Source organism: Anarhichas minor, unplaced genomic scaffold, assembly GCF_050575085.1.
Source record: "Anarhichas minor isolate MPS153535 unplaced genomic scaffold, ASM5057508v1 ptg000051l, whole genome shotgun sequence".
Lineage (NCBI taxonomy): Eukaryota > Metazoa > Chordata > Actinopteri > Perciformes > Anarhichadidae > Anarhichas > Anarhichas minor.
Genome location: NW_027466497.1, coordinates 6,865,389 through 6,881,756, shown reverse-complemented (window position 1 = coordinate 6,881,756; position 16,368 = coordinate 6,865,389). Strand labels below are relative to the sequence as shown.

The following is a 16,368-nucleotide window of genomic DNA, read 5'->3' as shown; positions in this document are numbered from 1 at the left end:
CTTTTGTCCTTTCGGTGCATCTGGTGTGCGTTACTGTAAATGATGCAATGCTACATGACATGGCAGGTGTGCTGCACTTTTTGCAGTCGTTTAACAACGTCACACCACTTCTACCTTTGCTAAGATAGATGGATGATAGATGATAGATACTGTGAAAAATACAATAACTTGACAAATCTGACTTAAAAAAAGGAAACAGGAGACTGTGACAGGCAGTATTTAAGTGCGGTCTCTTAATAATGCTGACATGTCTTCTCTGGGGAAGAACACAGGGAGGGACTGTCAGCCCAGGGGGAAATGAGACAGTTTTTAATCCCCGCTGACAATAGATCTGCTGGCAGAGCACGCTGGAGATGGAGATGTGTTTGGTTGAAGCAGCGAGGAATGGGATTTGGTGTTTTAATAAATAAAGTTTTAAGTCATAAAGTTTTAATTAGTCGGCCTCTCCGTCTGACGCTACGGTGTCGTCTTCATGGCCTTGTGCAGCAGCAACAGCAGCTTGAAGAGTGGACATTTGTTCGTGCATTTCTGCATTTCTTTGAGAACATGCAAGGTCAATAGAACCCTAATATTTATTTATGTCTGACACTTCTGCTCAGTGCAACCACGCTGTTTCACGACCGGACACCGAATAGTGTAGTGAAGAAACTGAGCTTTTTGAGTCTTTGGGTGCTTTCACACCTCACCTGTTCGGTTAAAACAAACTGTTTGCCCGCTTAGTTCATTTCATAGCAAGCGGCCCATAAGAAAGCCACACGCTCACTTAAAAGCAGGTTGAAAGAGAATATTTCTCTGAAACAGAAAGCATCACCAGTTTAGAGACAACATTTGTAAAATATGAGCATCAGGACCATCAGCAATGTTTGGAACATTTTGGCTGAACAAGCTGTTTTGAGCAGAAATGTAATCCAGTATTCGTGAGTCTTGGTGCTTTATCGACTAAAAGATCTAAGATGAAAAGTTCCCTTCAGAGTAATGCAAAGTCCTTATCAGAAAGATTAGAATGGCTAAGGCTAATCTGAACTGTTGGTCACGTGGTTAGGGTTAGAAACCATTAGAGGTGCTCTTTCAAGCTCATTTACCTGGTTTGAGTCACATGACAGATAAGAACAGATGCAGCAAAAAATGCATCATTGATCGTTTCCTGCTAAAATGAAATTGTTTAAAATGAGCAAAACTGGAAACTTAACTCCAGTACTGTAAGGTGTGAATAGTAAACGGCACGTATATTTTTCACTTACTTTTTTTTAATCCATCATCCGATAGAAATCCTTACGCTCAGAAACATTGCACACTGAGCCAGATGCGTTTTATTGTTAGATTTGCAGTACGAGGAAAAACTGGATTAAAGATGTGGGTGCAGTGGGTAGCGCTAGTCCAAATCTAGTTAATGAATGAAGGACATTAGCAAGAAGCTATCGTTTGGCTACCTAAAGCAAAAAATGGAATATGGAACCACCTTTTCCGAATAAATTCTGATGTGGCACATATTTAACAGACTGATCAGCTGTTGCTGCTGTCTGCATCTTCCTTGATATTCTCATAACGTGTGAATGCTTGTCTTCGTCTCTGGACAGCATGAAACATGGTCAACACTCGCTGACATGAGAGAAATTACAACGTGTCCAGTTGAAACAAATTCCCGGAAAACCTTCCGACATCTTTCTCTCTTAGATGGTTTAGAAAGTTCACAACCTCTTCTTCTTCTACTCTGTTTACTGGCGGATTACAGCCTTGCGTAGCGCCAACTTCTGACCAAACTACGCTGTAGCTGGGTTTATACCCTCCGAACCAGTTGATGGAAACACGGCTTATTTCTTTTTTTGCCTCATTTCAAAAGTTTGCTTAAAAATCGCTTGACAATTGAATGAAAACACTGCTAATGTTGGAATAGATAAGAAAATAGATGTTTACTGCCAAATGTATTCCGCTGCAGCAAATATATGTCCGTTTATAAAGCTGTTAAACTGTTGTCACACTGCAAACAAGGTCAATTATTATTCTTTTCATCATGAATTCTGAAGCCATAAAGTTTGAATAAGCAACCTATTTTAGCTTAAGACGTTGTCTCAATGTAAACACTATGAAACGAGCTGAATGAGGGCGAGAAACACTAATGAGAATAGACACGAGAAGGCAAACCTGAAAGAGAAAAACATAATCGTTTCTTGGTGTATGCAGTGGGTGAGCTACCTTTGATGGATTAATGTGCACATTCTTAGAGGTCGCTTAATCCACGGTCCACAACCTGGACACAGAGTGGATCGGTGGACACGTGGGGAAAAAGAAAGCATGATTGCATGTTTCCCAGGACGGACAGGTATCATCGTGTGACCAATTTCCAGCGTTTAATAGAAACACAATATACTGAAACCCTTAACAGCAGACCAGTGTCTACCCCTGGAGTTCTCCCATGGTGCACCTGGCTCTCCAGTATTATTATGTCTGAAGCCAGCAGCGCAGTGGTCGTACATACAGCATGATAATAGCTACCGCCTTGTGTCAGCTTTCATGAATCCACAGGAGTCTGCCACCTGTGAAGACATTCTGCAATTTGAATTTCCTCTCTTGGTTCAGTCTGATGCTTCCCCGTCCGGCTGTCTCTCCTCCTCCCGGGGCTCTTTGGTGGTAAAGAGCGCATGCCTGCACTCACTGATAACGGCTCCAGGCTCGCTGACAGGCGTCCATATGCCGGAGGGGAGGTCTGCCAGTCAAGATTACACTCTCATTTCCTCTCGTCCTCGAATCCTTCCTCTCTCCCAGAGAAGGAAAACTTCTTCTTGTAACATTTTAAACTGCAGACCTCATGTATTTCTACTAGGATATGTTATGTAACAGATCTCACTTCATAAATTCCAATAAAAGTTAAGTAGTCCTTGTTTATTGCAGATATTTTATATATTTATTTATTTACTTTTTAAAAACATGTCAATTGAAACAAACAGTGACAGGATATTTTGTATTGATGTATTGGTTATGAATCCGAAGAGTCACACACGAATCAATCAAGGTAAAAGTCCTCGAGGCTTTCACTGTTGTATTGATCGATTTCTCAACAAAGGCATAATTCGATATTGCATGTATTATGTTTAAAAGTCAAACACTCACTTTCAGATTTTTAATAAATGACAAATACAAGTATTATCCAAGGGGTCCCAATGTGTATAAGTCCATACACATTATATTTTACTTCTCTCTTTGTCGCAAGATTAAGTTCAAATAATTAGAAATACAAGATCTGATATTTTACTTACATTTGTCACGAGAGCTGTTTAGTTCACACAATCTTTAAAGTTCAGCAGTGGAGCCCAAATGAGTTCAAAATCACTGTTTAAAGTCAGCAATGTGTCATTCTACCACCAACAACAGTCTCTTTTACTCTGTGGTAAAATGTTTAGCTATAAATACAGTGTGGTAGCAGAGAGTCAGGTGTTTACAGGCATCAGTTCATGTTACTGTAGTGTGTTTTTAGACAGGCCAGGAGACGTGAGTCGAGGCACACCAGCGTTTAAGTTTCAAATATTTGAATTGGTCCTGTACTGTAAAGGATTACTGGGTAGAGTCCAGGCGATAAACTCTGGGTCTCATTTGAGTCAGAACACTCTCGTCATAGATTTAAACATTTAAAGCAACAAATGGAAATAGAGTTACGCTCGGCGCTGATGGCTCGGCTCTAAGGCGCTCCCCGGATTAGCCGAGCAGCGTGCTGAGCCAAAGCAGGGGGCGCGATGCAGAAAATCCCCAAAGCAAGACATTGAATACCATTTTGACATTTGAGCCATGTTAGGACTCTGGGAGCTGGAGGCAAAGCTTTGCTAGCAGCAGCGTTGGTGTCGCAGCGATCAGTGAGGAGGGAGTCTGATTTAAATTGAACCGCCTTGTGGTGAGAATGGGCTAACTTGTGATTTTGCTTTAATTAAAAGGGGCAATAAAGTCTTTTTTTAGCTCATTACTCATTTGGCTTTTCATTCACCACGGTTGTCTAGACGTGTGTGACATTCAGGAGATCTTAATCCAATGTCTCGGTGCTACTGCCGACGTGTGCGGTGGCCGTGTGTCGGCGCTTGGCGCTGCTCTGTTTGACCGTTTGAACATCGGTCTGGGTGTGAGCTCACTGGTGTAACTCTAGAGAGACCTGTTAGGAACAGCCAACTAGCTTCTCCCACACACTTCTGCTCTGCGTTTGAGCCAGTAAAGCTGCAAATATTTAAGGGCTTAAGATCATTGTTCGCAGAGTACACTCTTCACTTGACGAGTTCTCGTGTTTATTGGAGGAGTATATTTTCCTTCCACTGGATTGGGTGACGTTGAGAGTGGATTACTCTTTGGGCTGCGGCAATAGAGTATTTAACAGTCAAACTATGCAGAGCAAACTAATCTAGACTGAATAAAACAAAACAATTGTTCTCCTCACACCTCAAGCTCCATGAATCCTTGAACACACGCATTTAACTTTGTCAACCTATGTATGGTGTAGAAAGACACATGACATCATGAATAGCAAATTGTGTATTTAATCGGTTTAAGTGCCGCAACAATATGTTAGATTAGAGGAAAATATCAACTAAATTCGTGGACAACAGTTGAAACAACTCGTCAAATACCTCCAGTTGGTCAGAGCCTCTCAGAGTCTGATACCCAAGCAGCGCGCTTTTTCAACTAACGCCAATGTAAACCACGCGTCATTGATCAACATGGCTGACGCAGTGATGGGTTGGGACATTAAAGGCTTTCTAGGTTGCAAGCTAGCGATATCCAATTATCCCCAGAGTTCCTCAAAAAAAGGGTGACCATATTTTCAAACCCCCAAACCAGCACCATTAAGTGTAGAGCACGTTAATGCACGTGCACATGTATGTGCCCCATGGACAGCGATCATGCTCGACCAAAAATGCACCAGTGTGTGCATAATGCTGGGTACTTTACGGAGGAAGAATTAGGCATCCTGAAGCTCTTTATAATAGACCGCCCTTCTCTACGCCGTAGAGAAGTCTCATAGCAACAGCCCCGACAATGACACATTGATTGATTGACACGTATACAGACAAATGAGTGTTGAATTCAGACGTGGGATATGTTTTTATATTGGGTCAGGTAATGATGAGGGGGAAAGAACATCTTAAACAACTATATAAATGTTGCAAACAAGTACAATATTAATTATATTTGAATTATTTGAATCGTGCTGAAAATTTGGAAAACCAGGACATTTGAGTGTTTTACAGATATTATTTGGGACTCGGCACACCTAGCTTGAAATTGGAACAATCCCAGACAGACCGGGATGTCTGCTCCCCGTACTCAGACAGCACATTCACATGAGTGACAGGTGCTGTGAGTAAAAACCTACCTAACACAGGGGGAGGAGAAGGCGGGGTTTGTAGCACACTGTGCCGACACAAAGAAAAGACAACTCAAGATCTGAGCTCACTTCACTTCAGGACGTCTCATATGAATCCCCGGAGGATCATTTGATTCTCTGCGGTGCAGTGAAGCGGATTGGATGACGGTGGGAATGTATGACGTCAGAGGTTCAGTTTAAAGCAGGTCCTCACATCGTGACCACACCCGGTGTGTATCACCAAATTGGTGCACTGCACCCACAGGAAGCTGACACTTGGTGCATTTGAACAAGTGAATTTGAGAGTGTTTGTGTGCACGGCGTGTCTCCAGGTTTGTGTTTCTCCTGCCACGTCAGTCCCATTGGCCACGGTCTATATTTAGCCAGGAGGTCGCAGCCAAACAGCATGGGAGGCGCTTCAGAGAGATGTGAGCCTGGAAGGAGGTCAGTGTGGGGACTGAGAACCGGAGCATTAGTAAACCACGAGTCAGAACAATCCAAACTCATTGCACAAGGTCAAGAACACCTAAAACCTGCTTGATTTATTCCAAAGTAACACTGATATCGGTGTGATATCACCACATACCAGTGATCTACTTAGTACGCTGCCTTTGGGCGCTGTTGGAAATATCAGAATAATGACTTGAGCGTTCATGACTGGTTTAGAGAACAAGGTGAAAGGTCCATGCTGGTGGTCTGGCAGCCTATGTATGTACTGTATCGTGTGACATGCGACTGCAACATCCTGAGTTCAAATTTAGCCGGGACCTTTGTTGTATGTCATCGGCCTCTTACCCTCCTCTTATTTCCTGCTGCTCCTCACAGTTCACTCTCTCATGAAAGTTCAAAGTCTAGTATCCAAAAGAAGGTTAATGTCATGGAAGCTGAAATTTCCGATGTTCATGAAGCAGCAGAGATGAGATAGAGAATATACAACCTATATTATAGACTAATGACAATTGTTTTTTTTTAAATCATATAGCTTTACTTCAAATGGGTAATGTGTTTATAAATTTCCAACTTCATTTAAAATGCATATGTTACAAATCTATTGGTTTATAATAAGCAGTGTGTGTGTCTGAGCCTGAGCTTTATATTTTATATTTACTTTGTGACACATTGGGTCTGGTAATAGACCAAGAGTGTGTTCACACCTGGTTAGTTTCCTATTTCATTTAGTTCCCGTTAGGATTTATTTACAAAGAAAACAGGAATTGTAAACATTGGGTTTGCTCCAAACTCAACCAACAGAGTGCCAGTTTGAGGCAGCTTTCATCTTGCTGACATATTAGAGTCAAAGGTTTTAACAAAGGGAATTTTGAATATCTCTTTGTATCACTCCACATATCAGATAACACTGATATGATGTTGCCATGTTTTTAGTAATAAAATGTTGTATAAATCAGGTTATGAATGATATTTGAACAAACCCCTCAGTAAAAAGCTTCAGCATATAGAGAGGAATGAAAGTGTAAAGTTTGGCGTATGTAAGAGTTACTGAAGCGGAGATTTCTGGCTCAGAGAAAAAATAATTTAGAGAAAACGTCCTTTAAAGCTGCACAGCAGCCGTTGTGTTACATGTTACATTGACTGACATGGAGCTCATTCATTGGACAGCTTTGATGATGTGTTACTGTAGCTGTGTCTATAGGCTTCAGTGTTCTGTTCAGCAACGACTACGCGAAGAAGTTGAATACAAACATCTGTCGGAACAGCTAATATTTCAAAAATACAGATTATGAAAATTATTCTAAATAATGATTTACTGCTGACTACAAGTACTGTAGTATGCTTACTTTATCATGAGTAAAATGTTATGCTTTGCATTTAAAACCGCTGAAAATGTAAAGTGGGACTCTCCATGAAGACGGCTATTGAGGAGGCAGCGACTGTAAACTGAGAACGAGTTGAGAGTGCGGAATAGGAGAGAAATGGAACCTGAGAGTGGAAGACATTAAATATTCATGTCACGTTAAATAATAAAATGAAGTCATTCATACTCAATCGATTCAGATCAAAAAACAAGTCGCAGAGTCGCTTCACCTTCCATTCGGACGCAGAGAAGCACTTTGCTTTAACATGAATCATCCGAGAACAACACTGACGGCAACAACATGGCAGCCTGTCACAGCTGTTAGCTGATTGAACACTGAGTACCTTCCAATCCAACATACATCGTTCTAGCTGACACTTAATCTAAAATAAAGCATGTGTACTCTTCTTACAGTGTGTTCCGTATCTAATACAATGCATGTGAAACCTGATAATGATAGAAAGACAAGTTGCATTCATCTTTCTGATTATGACCCTTATGACTGATAATAAATATAAAGCTTTAAATAAATGTAAATTGATGAGAACTTTAAAAAAAATGAACCCTGTCACATGACTATGCATCGAATGTATTTGTAGTTAATGTCTCTCAATGTTAATTGGTGAACAGACAGAAAGGCAGATCTGAAGACATGTAGGACAAACAAAATATTGTTTTTTTTCACACATCGCTGAGGAAATAAAATAGTTTCTAAAATGAGGTTCTCTGATTGGAGGTCAGTAAACTGTTCAGTTCATTTAGTTTTAATTACAGTTATTTAGTTCACGGTTTAAATCACAGCATTAATAATGAATGTTCTCTCTAAAGTTACTACAAGGACCTTTTAACTGGTTAGGAATTAGTCTTAATTTAATACTCGTGCCTCTATATGATCAACGAGTCTGTTGGCTATTTCTATAGTTATTCTTGATGCTTGTCATCGGGACCGATTCTCTGCAGTATCAGACGAAACCCAGGAGGGCCACCATGGACAGACCCAGATCCTGCTTTGCTGTCGCCTTTGACCTGCGGTCGGTAGCTGTGGTGGGAGGAGGAGATTTAGCAGCGTCTCCTCCTCCAGCCAGGAGCAGAACTTCAGCTTGCTGCTCCGCTCTCTGTGAGCCAGGCCGTGTTGCTGGGCCCGCTGGAGGGAAGGGAGGCATAGGAGAACCAGAACCAAGACTGAGCGGGGCCGACTGTCAGACCCTGCTGCAGTAAAATGAGAGGTTTTCTGAAGGGAATCTGGTGCTCGGAAACACTACAGCTTTTGTCCACAGGGACCGCCACAATCAACACAAAATGAAAGTTCCTGGTAGTAACTTTAAATCGGGGTCGATGAATTAAGTAACCAAAATATTGATATTCATCAATGTGATATGTTCCATAAACATGTTAGCATTTAGTTTAGCCGAGAACTAGCGCTGCCATTAACTACTTAATTTCCCTTCTACGCTATTTAAAACAGCGTTTTTTTTGTTTCAGTTTAGGCAATAAGTTCTTGTCAAATTTGTTGAATAGTTCAATAAAATAGGTTAAGTTGCAAAGGACTAATTGCAGTAATTTAATAAATGAACAAACAGTAAATTGCCTCCAAACCTTGCAAGATAGTAAGACAATACAGGGCTGTTTCCCAACCACATCTGAGCATTAAGATCGACACACTTGATTACACTAAAGGGGGTATTTTGCTGCAACGTAACATTGCAGCTTTTAGCACTTTGAGCTGTGTCCATGTTGGTGAACAATAAACCTCAACAATATTTCATGGGGATCCAAAATGAGTCACTGGGAAACAATAATTTAAAAAAGATAAAGTTCTTTGGGACAGAACAAGATTATGGTAATGACAAGATTCACATGAGTTCACATGAAAAGCAATCTCTTTGCTAAGACGTCTTTGGGAAACACCCACGTCCCCCTGCACCCTGCTTCCTCATAAAACAAAAGTGCAACACCACCTCCGGGCCACTAGCTGCTGCTGTCCTTCTGAGGGAGACACCTCTGCCAGGGGCTGTAGGGCAGCGCCAGCAGCAGGAAGAGGATCCCCCCCACGATGAGGACGACACCCGCACAGCCGATGCACGACACCGACCAGGACAGCTCGTGGTGGAGAGGAACCGTGTGGTCGCTGGCCAGGAGGGCCAGGACGGACTGGTGGAAAACCATCAGAGTGACAAGCACCAGGAGACCTGTGGAAGAGACATTGGACATCACTGTTGGAACACTGTCTTAACATGAGACTACAATTATCAACCTCTAGCAATCTCTACTAATCAAGAAAGATGCACTGAAAGCCCAAAAGTTGCCCGGTGTGTTGTTGCCTCTACCGACCTGACAGAGTAAAGCAGACGGATGCTGGCTTGAGGAAGAAGAGTATCTCTTTACTGAGAGACATGGTTATGCATATGGCCCCCATCACCATCAGGAACAGGCTGAACAGGGCCAACATGGCTGCCGCTACATTCAGATCTGCACAGAGAAAGGAGAGCAGTGCTGTTATCACGATGACATTTACAATATTAGGAAAACTTGTTTTTGGAACTGGATTGGTGAGGCAAATCAAAGGGCTTTTAAGTACTTTTGATATATTTTCATGTTTAACAGGGACAGATCATCATGTCAAAGGTATTATGGAAAACAGATATAACTATGTATACTGGTTTTTAGAAAGAAAAACCCCAAAAAACCTGCCGCAACGTAATTCAACATCAACATTAACTGTTAATTTTTAGGCTGGAAAAAAAGGATTGCCACTGCGTTAACAGTTGAAAAACTTCCATAGCTGTAAAATCTTGTCTCAGAATATTGCAAGCTGTGCACTTTTTGGGCATTTGACCAACCTGAAAACTCTTGGATATATTACTCAAAGGTTCTCTATACGGAATTCAGAGCTTATCTACGATTGAGCGATTGTCTCCACATGACTCTCAACATGGAGATGGCTGAGCCGGCAACTGGCAGCTAACGTTGCTAAAAGCGCTAACAGTGGAAATAACGGCAACAGTGCTGACAGAGCAAAACACAGAGAGGGAGACTTCATCCACTGCTAAGGTAGACATTACTCCACTTTATCTTAACTTTGAAAATACTTGTTTGCTGCTATATTAATGCTCTGAATCCCGTTTATAAAACTTTATTGTATTTCATCTTCTCTTGCCCTCTTTTTTTCCTCATGTAGTGATATTTTCAGTCTGAAGGAGGCTGATTGCAAGTGCGAGACATCTGCAAAGATACATATAAACATCTCTGTGGACCTGCGCGGAGAAAGGCATTATGGGTAAGCATAGGCCATGGAGCTGATGCACAAACCTCCCAAATCTAAGCAACCAAACTCAATATTGGTTGATCCAACCAACATAAAAGTGTAAAAGATATCGACCCATAATGACAGCCATGCTTGCTGCTTACGCTCAGATTTTAGGAGCATACGATTTTGTGTTTGCTCAGGTTTTTGAGAGGGTCATTTTGGAAGCATGAAGATTTTTGTTGCTTTATGATTCCACTTCATATTCATATTCATCATGAAGAAAGATTTAAATGAAGTAACAAATGTGCAATCTAAAATCCCGGTTCTAGTACGGTGTTATACACTCATGGCTGTATTTATTGAATCACTATAGCGTGACAGTGATGTGGCACCAGCGCACAATGAGATTTAAATGTACGTCTGTCGTTCATTCAGCGTATGGCACTCTGTGATCTTAACACATTATGGAGCTGCCAGTGAAATGAGAGGTTAGACGACTGCTCGGAGACACTTGAACTCAGCGTGGGTGGAATAGATTTCAAACACTCACAGAGAAGACAATGGCCAACCTGAACGAGTGCAGCGAAGAGGTGAAGGGAAATAGAGAGAAAAAGGAAAGGACACAGAAAGACAGGGGCGGATGGCGGACAGGCGACTGAGGAATAAAGAAAGAGCATCAGTAGAGGGAGATGAAGGGGTGCGGGGAGAGAGGGAGAGGTGGAGGAGAAGAAAAGGGATAAAGAAAGCAGGGAGTGGGCGGGTAAGGTGGGATATCGGTTCAGAGATGCCACGAGAGCCGAAAGAGGTGCATGACTCACTCTTCGTTGTTGTCTTCTGAAACATCACAGCATTTTCCCCCGTGGTGAAAAACTTGAAGTAGGTGCAGTTTGATTCTGCAGGAGGACCAAAACAAAATGGAGGAAGAGAAACAGCCACTGTTAAACGAGAGAAACGTAAACATAACCTGCCTTAGCTGCAGACGATCTTGATGAACATCTCATTGACATTCAAGCAGCCATATCTCTCTCTCAGCCCTTTAGTTTGCACAATTCTCCATCAAGCATAATCAGCCGTGAACGACAACGACAAGCTCAAGGTGACAGTCCAATGCTTTCCGCGCAATTAGCATTCCGCCGTCCTGATGATGTGTTACAGTAAGTGGAGTTGGGCCATCGAAGGGAATTTGACACATCTATCTGTTTCCTCGCACATTTGCACACACGAGCAAGCAAAACACGCACACACATCACTCTTAATTAGTGTGATCAAAGCTACATCCTCAGTGAGTTCTTGGTTGTTCTCTTCTACACAACAGCTATCGGCGTAACAGCACTGAGAGGAGCTGCACTCAAATCACATTGACAAAATGTCTAAACCCATCAACAAATGAAGGGGTCTCTGCGACAGGGCAGGCTGACAATAATTGGACTTTCCTCTTTGTTAGTCTTTATCAATTAAGGAAGACATGTTTCATGTTGTTCCATCATGGGCGTCTGGAATAAACACTTGCAGTAACAATGTGTAATATTTCGGGCTGTTCTCATCCAGCGTTTTGTAGCAATATCTATAAAAAAAAGTGCTGTAATTCATAGATATCCCAAGAAATAACTTGAACATAATCATGAACCAGACTGCAAACGCCCACACAAGCCAGGTGGGGGTGGTGGTGGATGGGACAAACAAAAGACGATCTTTCACCCAGGAAACCATGCCAATAATGTAGACTAGTCGTGTATAGTCAATGACAGGGAACCAACAACCTACGGCTATCTCTTTGCATGTTAGAAAGTCCCGGGGAACCTGCAACCCTGTGAACCACTAAGTAAGTAACCCTGTGAATCAGTCCCAGTCGTTTTGATGAAGATCAAACAGGCATCCTGTCTGAAACCGATGACGAACACATACACACAGCTTCTGGTGGACTTTTCTCAGTCTGTCTCTGTTTTGCTCTCTATGTGAGTCATTCTTCAAAAGGAGAGCGCATACAGGCGAGTCATGGAAAAGTGGAGGGATTCAGCAAAAAGCTGTAATAATCTTTTCAACACATGTAAAGTTAGACATCCAAATGGCATTTTCAAACCACAGTCCTTCATTATTTCCATTAGCTGCTCTTCAACCTGTAATGAGAACTTGGTTATTAACTAACTACATTTTTATATTTTTACTATACCGACCGGTCTCAGGCCCTCGGCATATTGATACCAGTGCACGTGTTTACCCTTACTCTCTCCATGAGATGCACCAGGCTTTTAACAAACTGTATGGGAGGTTCAAATCATGTAAAAAAAAAAGAGAAACTCAAACCAGAAAACTGAAGATTGTTGCCCGTGAACTGAGGTCCAAAATCCAAATGATGTCACCTTTCACTTGACCCAAAAGCAACTTGACTGACTTGCTCTTTTACTCAGACTATGTAACAATGACTCAGGCAGTTAGTCAGCCAGAGTATTCATCCAGACAGCCATCAAACAGTGAGCCAAGCATTATTTGTCTTGCCAGAGACTCAGCTAGACCTCTCATTCATGCTATCTCGCTTCCCCAAACTGAGCTGTCCAACAGGCTCGAGAGTTTGACAAACGTCCAGTCGGCCAGTTGGTCCGTCAATCATCATCTTAAAACTCCCAACACTCACACAGACCAGTCAGATATCATAAAGGTTAGACAGCCACCCAACCAGTCAGTAGATCTGTGAGTCACCTCCAGGTAGCTCAGCAGGTCCACAGCTCTCTCTCTCTGGGTCAATATCAGACACCCACAAGGTCTTTGTGCAGCCCTTCCACAGGCCGTAGTGAGCTGTCAGACATGTCTGCAAAAAGAAAAGAAAAAAGATCAGAGAGATTTTTCCAGCACAATCCAAATGTATTCATACAGCACATTTAAAAACAACAGTTGACCAAATTGCTGTACAAAAACTATAAAAAGAATACAGTAAAAACACAACAGACATAGATGACAATAATGTAGTGAAAGCTAGAGAATGTGTGTTTTAAGACAGGATTTAAAAACGGGCAATTTTGGGGCCAGCCTAGTATAACAGAGGCAACTCGTTCCAGAGTTTGGGGGCTTCCACTGCAAAAGTCTAGTCTCTCCCCTGTGCTTCAACCGTGATCTGGGGACAACTAGTAGCAGCTAGTCAACTGACCTGAGTGACCTTAAAGGGAAGTAAGTTGGAAAAGGTCGGAGAGATAAGCAGGTAAACAACAAAATCCTGAAAATCAATAAAAACGCACTGAAACGTACAAGGAGCCGGTGAATGAATGCCAGTATGGGGGGGATATGTGCTATCGCCTGCATGTTCTTCTTAAAATACGCAATAGTGATGTAATTTATTTCCATCCATCGAAGTGTTTAGATTGAGACACCAAACAGATTTGTTTCCATCGGGAAATCCCTGTTTAGTTGTGGTTGTTGTCGCCATGTCTTTTAGTACTTCAGAAAACAATATTACTAGAAGTCATATGTAGAAAAGCTCCTGCCCTGTTTTCTAATTTGAATATTACACCTGGTTGTTGTAGAAGCTCTTAGGAGGTGACAGCTCCACCCAGAACTCTGTCCCCATCCCAAGGACTGTCAGGACGACGCCCACAATGGCCACGAAGAAAGCCAACTTGATCTGATGCCAGAACACAATACAAAACAGTGAGGTAGTGTTAAAATCATAACTGAAATACTAAATCAAATCACAAAGAAATTGAAAGACCTGACAAGAACAAGCTTACATGCACATAGTAGTAACCATGTCTGGCTGTTTTTTCATATATGTTTTATCTGAATTTACTCCAAGTTGAGGTGATTTCATGAAATGATGTCCATTTCCTCTGCACTTACAACAGCCATGCTCTTTGCATCATTTAATGTCTGTGGGAGTTCAGTACATAGGGGATGGACATGGGAAGCTTATACACACAAAGAGAACAATGGAGCTAGGTAATTTAGAAACGCTAATGTGCAGGGAGGAAATTTACAACACCAAAGGGAAAGAACAATCTCTGAATGTTGTTTTTAATGTCCTCAACAGATGAAAGATCAACCCCCAAACACGCAGTTGAGATGTGTAGGTGGGCTTTTGCACTTCTGTGTGGAGATGTTGAGAGTGAAGATGTTTTTTGAGTAGGGACTTTTTGTCTGGTATGCATTAGGTTTAGAGTATTCGGGTAGGGAATTCAGCTCCTCAATCATTTGAATATGTGTGGTTCAGGCTGGCTAGGTCATCTTTGAGCAATCATTTCCCACCTGCAGATTACTGTCATGGTTCTTATGGTCATATAACATTTTATTTCCGTAATGTTAAAGGACTGCACTTGGTATTTTGCATTTACTTATTTGTTAACTTTAGACCTGCTCTTTTGGATTGTCCACGATCTGTGGACAAGCCTGATTTCAGTTGAAAAGGCAGCTTTATGACTGATTGGTTCCATTAGCTCCAGAGTACTTTCATACAGCCTGGGGGAGAATACACATTCACACAGTATGAAGCCAGTCACCTTCCCTTCCTGAGCCTCACTCATGGCGTGTCCTGTTGACGTCGTCCTGCGCCGCTTGTTCCCCCCAAATGTACTGCGTCCAGCCATAAGGCTGGACATGCCTCCCGCACCCTGCGGTGCTCCTCCCGGTGCAGCCACCGCTCCTGGCCCCGCCGGACCAATAGTATGGCCCTCTTCATCGGTCACAAAAAAGGTAGACCACATGTTGTGACAAAATAAAAAACAACTAAGACAGCCGAGTGGGATTCAGTTCGGTGAGCTTGGCCGTCGACACGGATGGTTGAAACTTTATCAATAGAAAAATTGAAGACAGGAACAAAAACAGAGGAGATCTGTTGTGTATTCTCAGTTTGTGCCCATAAAGTGAACAGGAAAAAACACCTGAGACAGTATTAAAGTAAGATGATGTCAAACAGGTGTATCTGACATAAAGGAAGGAGAAGCACAGGAAGAGGTAGAGAGATGAACCAAGAAAAGAAAAATACTATGAGATAAGAACTAACAGCGAAAAAAAGTATAATACAAAAGTAGAAGAAAAGTTTAGCAGACAAAGGCAGGAATCAGCCTTCTCTTGAAAAAGAGCCTCGGAAAAAATGGCGGCTTTGACGACAGATCTAAAACTAATAAATGAATCATCGTGAAATAAGAAAATGACCGAAAATATGTGAAGCAAAGTTTGGCCACTGAGAGTCTTTAGCGGTAGAAGTCAGGAGTGGATGAAGTGATGCTTCCTAGAGGTGACAATGGAAGGACAGAAGAAAAGAGGAGAATGTAAAAGTGACTATCAACAGAATCAGGTGAAAAAGAGGTTCTGGTCTTTTACACAAACTTTTTAAAGTTTATAAAGAATATAAATGTATTGCCAGAAGAACAATGCAGGTGTAGAAATTGGTGCACATTTCATGGTAAAAAATAAAGCAAGAAATATGTATATCAAATTATTTGTGGAACATGTCTTAACTTCATCTCTACATTTAAATTTGGGGACTCGAGCGATAGTGAAAATCACTTCACTTTCTTGGGGATTTCCATCTTCAGTGTGTTATGACAACCATTTCATAAATATTTCAACAGAAAACAAATCATTCCAGATTAGGTACCAAATACATTTACCAAAATCACAGAGAATACTTAGAAAAAAAAACATGAAGAGCAAATAGAGCTCAACACACAGTTGTTTTCTGTAAGTGGGAAAACCAAAACAAATTAAAATAGACTTCTGCTTATTTTCAGCTTTTTCTTTGCTGATTTTAGCAACAGAAAAAGTTACAGAGTCTTGATTTTACTCCCTGTTTAAAACTGGCATTAACATGCAATCTGCATCTGGATGTGTTATCTGGATTGGGAAGAAGGTAGGTTAAGTGGATTGGCCAAACTGCGTTCGTACAGTAGGTGGTCTGGCTCGATTTTTTAAAAAGGGATCTAGGCTCTTTGTAAATAAGTACAGTTTGCCTACATAGTGTCGGAAAGAGTTACTCAACAA

At 41.6% G+C, this 16,368-nt stretch overlaps 1 protein-coding gene across 1 annotated transcript; it reads right to left on the bottom strand.

Annotated features, from left to right (window-relative positions):
* Window positions 1–2,859: 2,859 nt before the first annotated feature.
* Window positions 2,860–15,571, bottom strand: LOC142931386 (voltage-dependent calcium channel gamma-6 subunit-like). The gene is made up of 6 exons (XM_076075283.1): window positions 14,886–15,571; window positions 13,904–14,014; window positions 13,099–13,207; window positions 11,220–11,294; window positions 9,486–9,623; window positions 2,860–9,343 (listed from the first exon to the last, which is right to left on the bottom strand). Exons 1-6 carry the CDS (start codon window positions 15,087–15,089, stop codon window positions 9,123–9,125), a joined length of 858 nt encoding a protein of 285 aa, XP_075931398.1. The 5' UTR covers window positions 15,090–15,571; the 3' UTR covers window positions 2,860–9,122.
* Window positions 15,572–16,368: the final 797 nt, after the last annotated feature.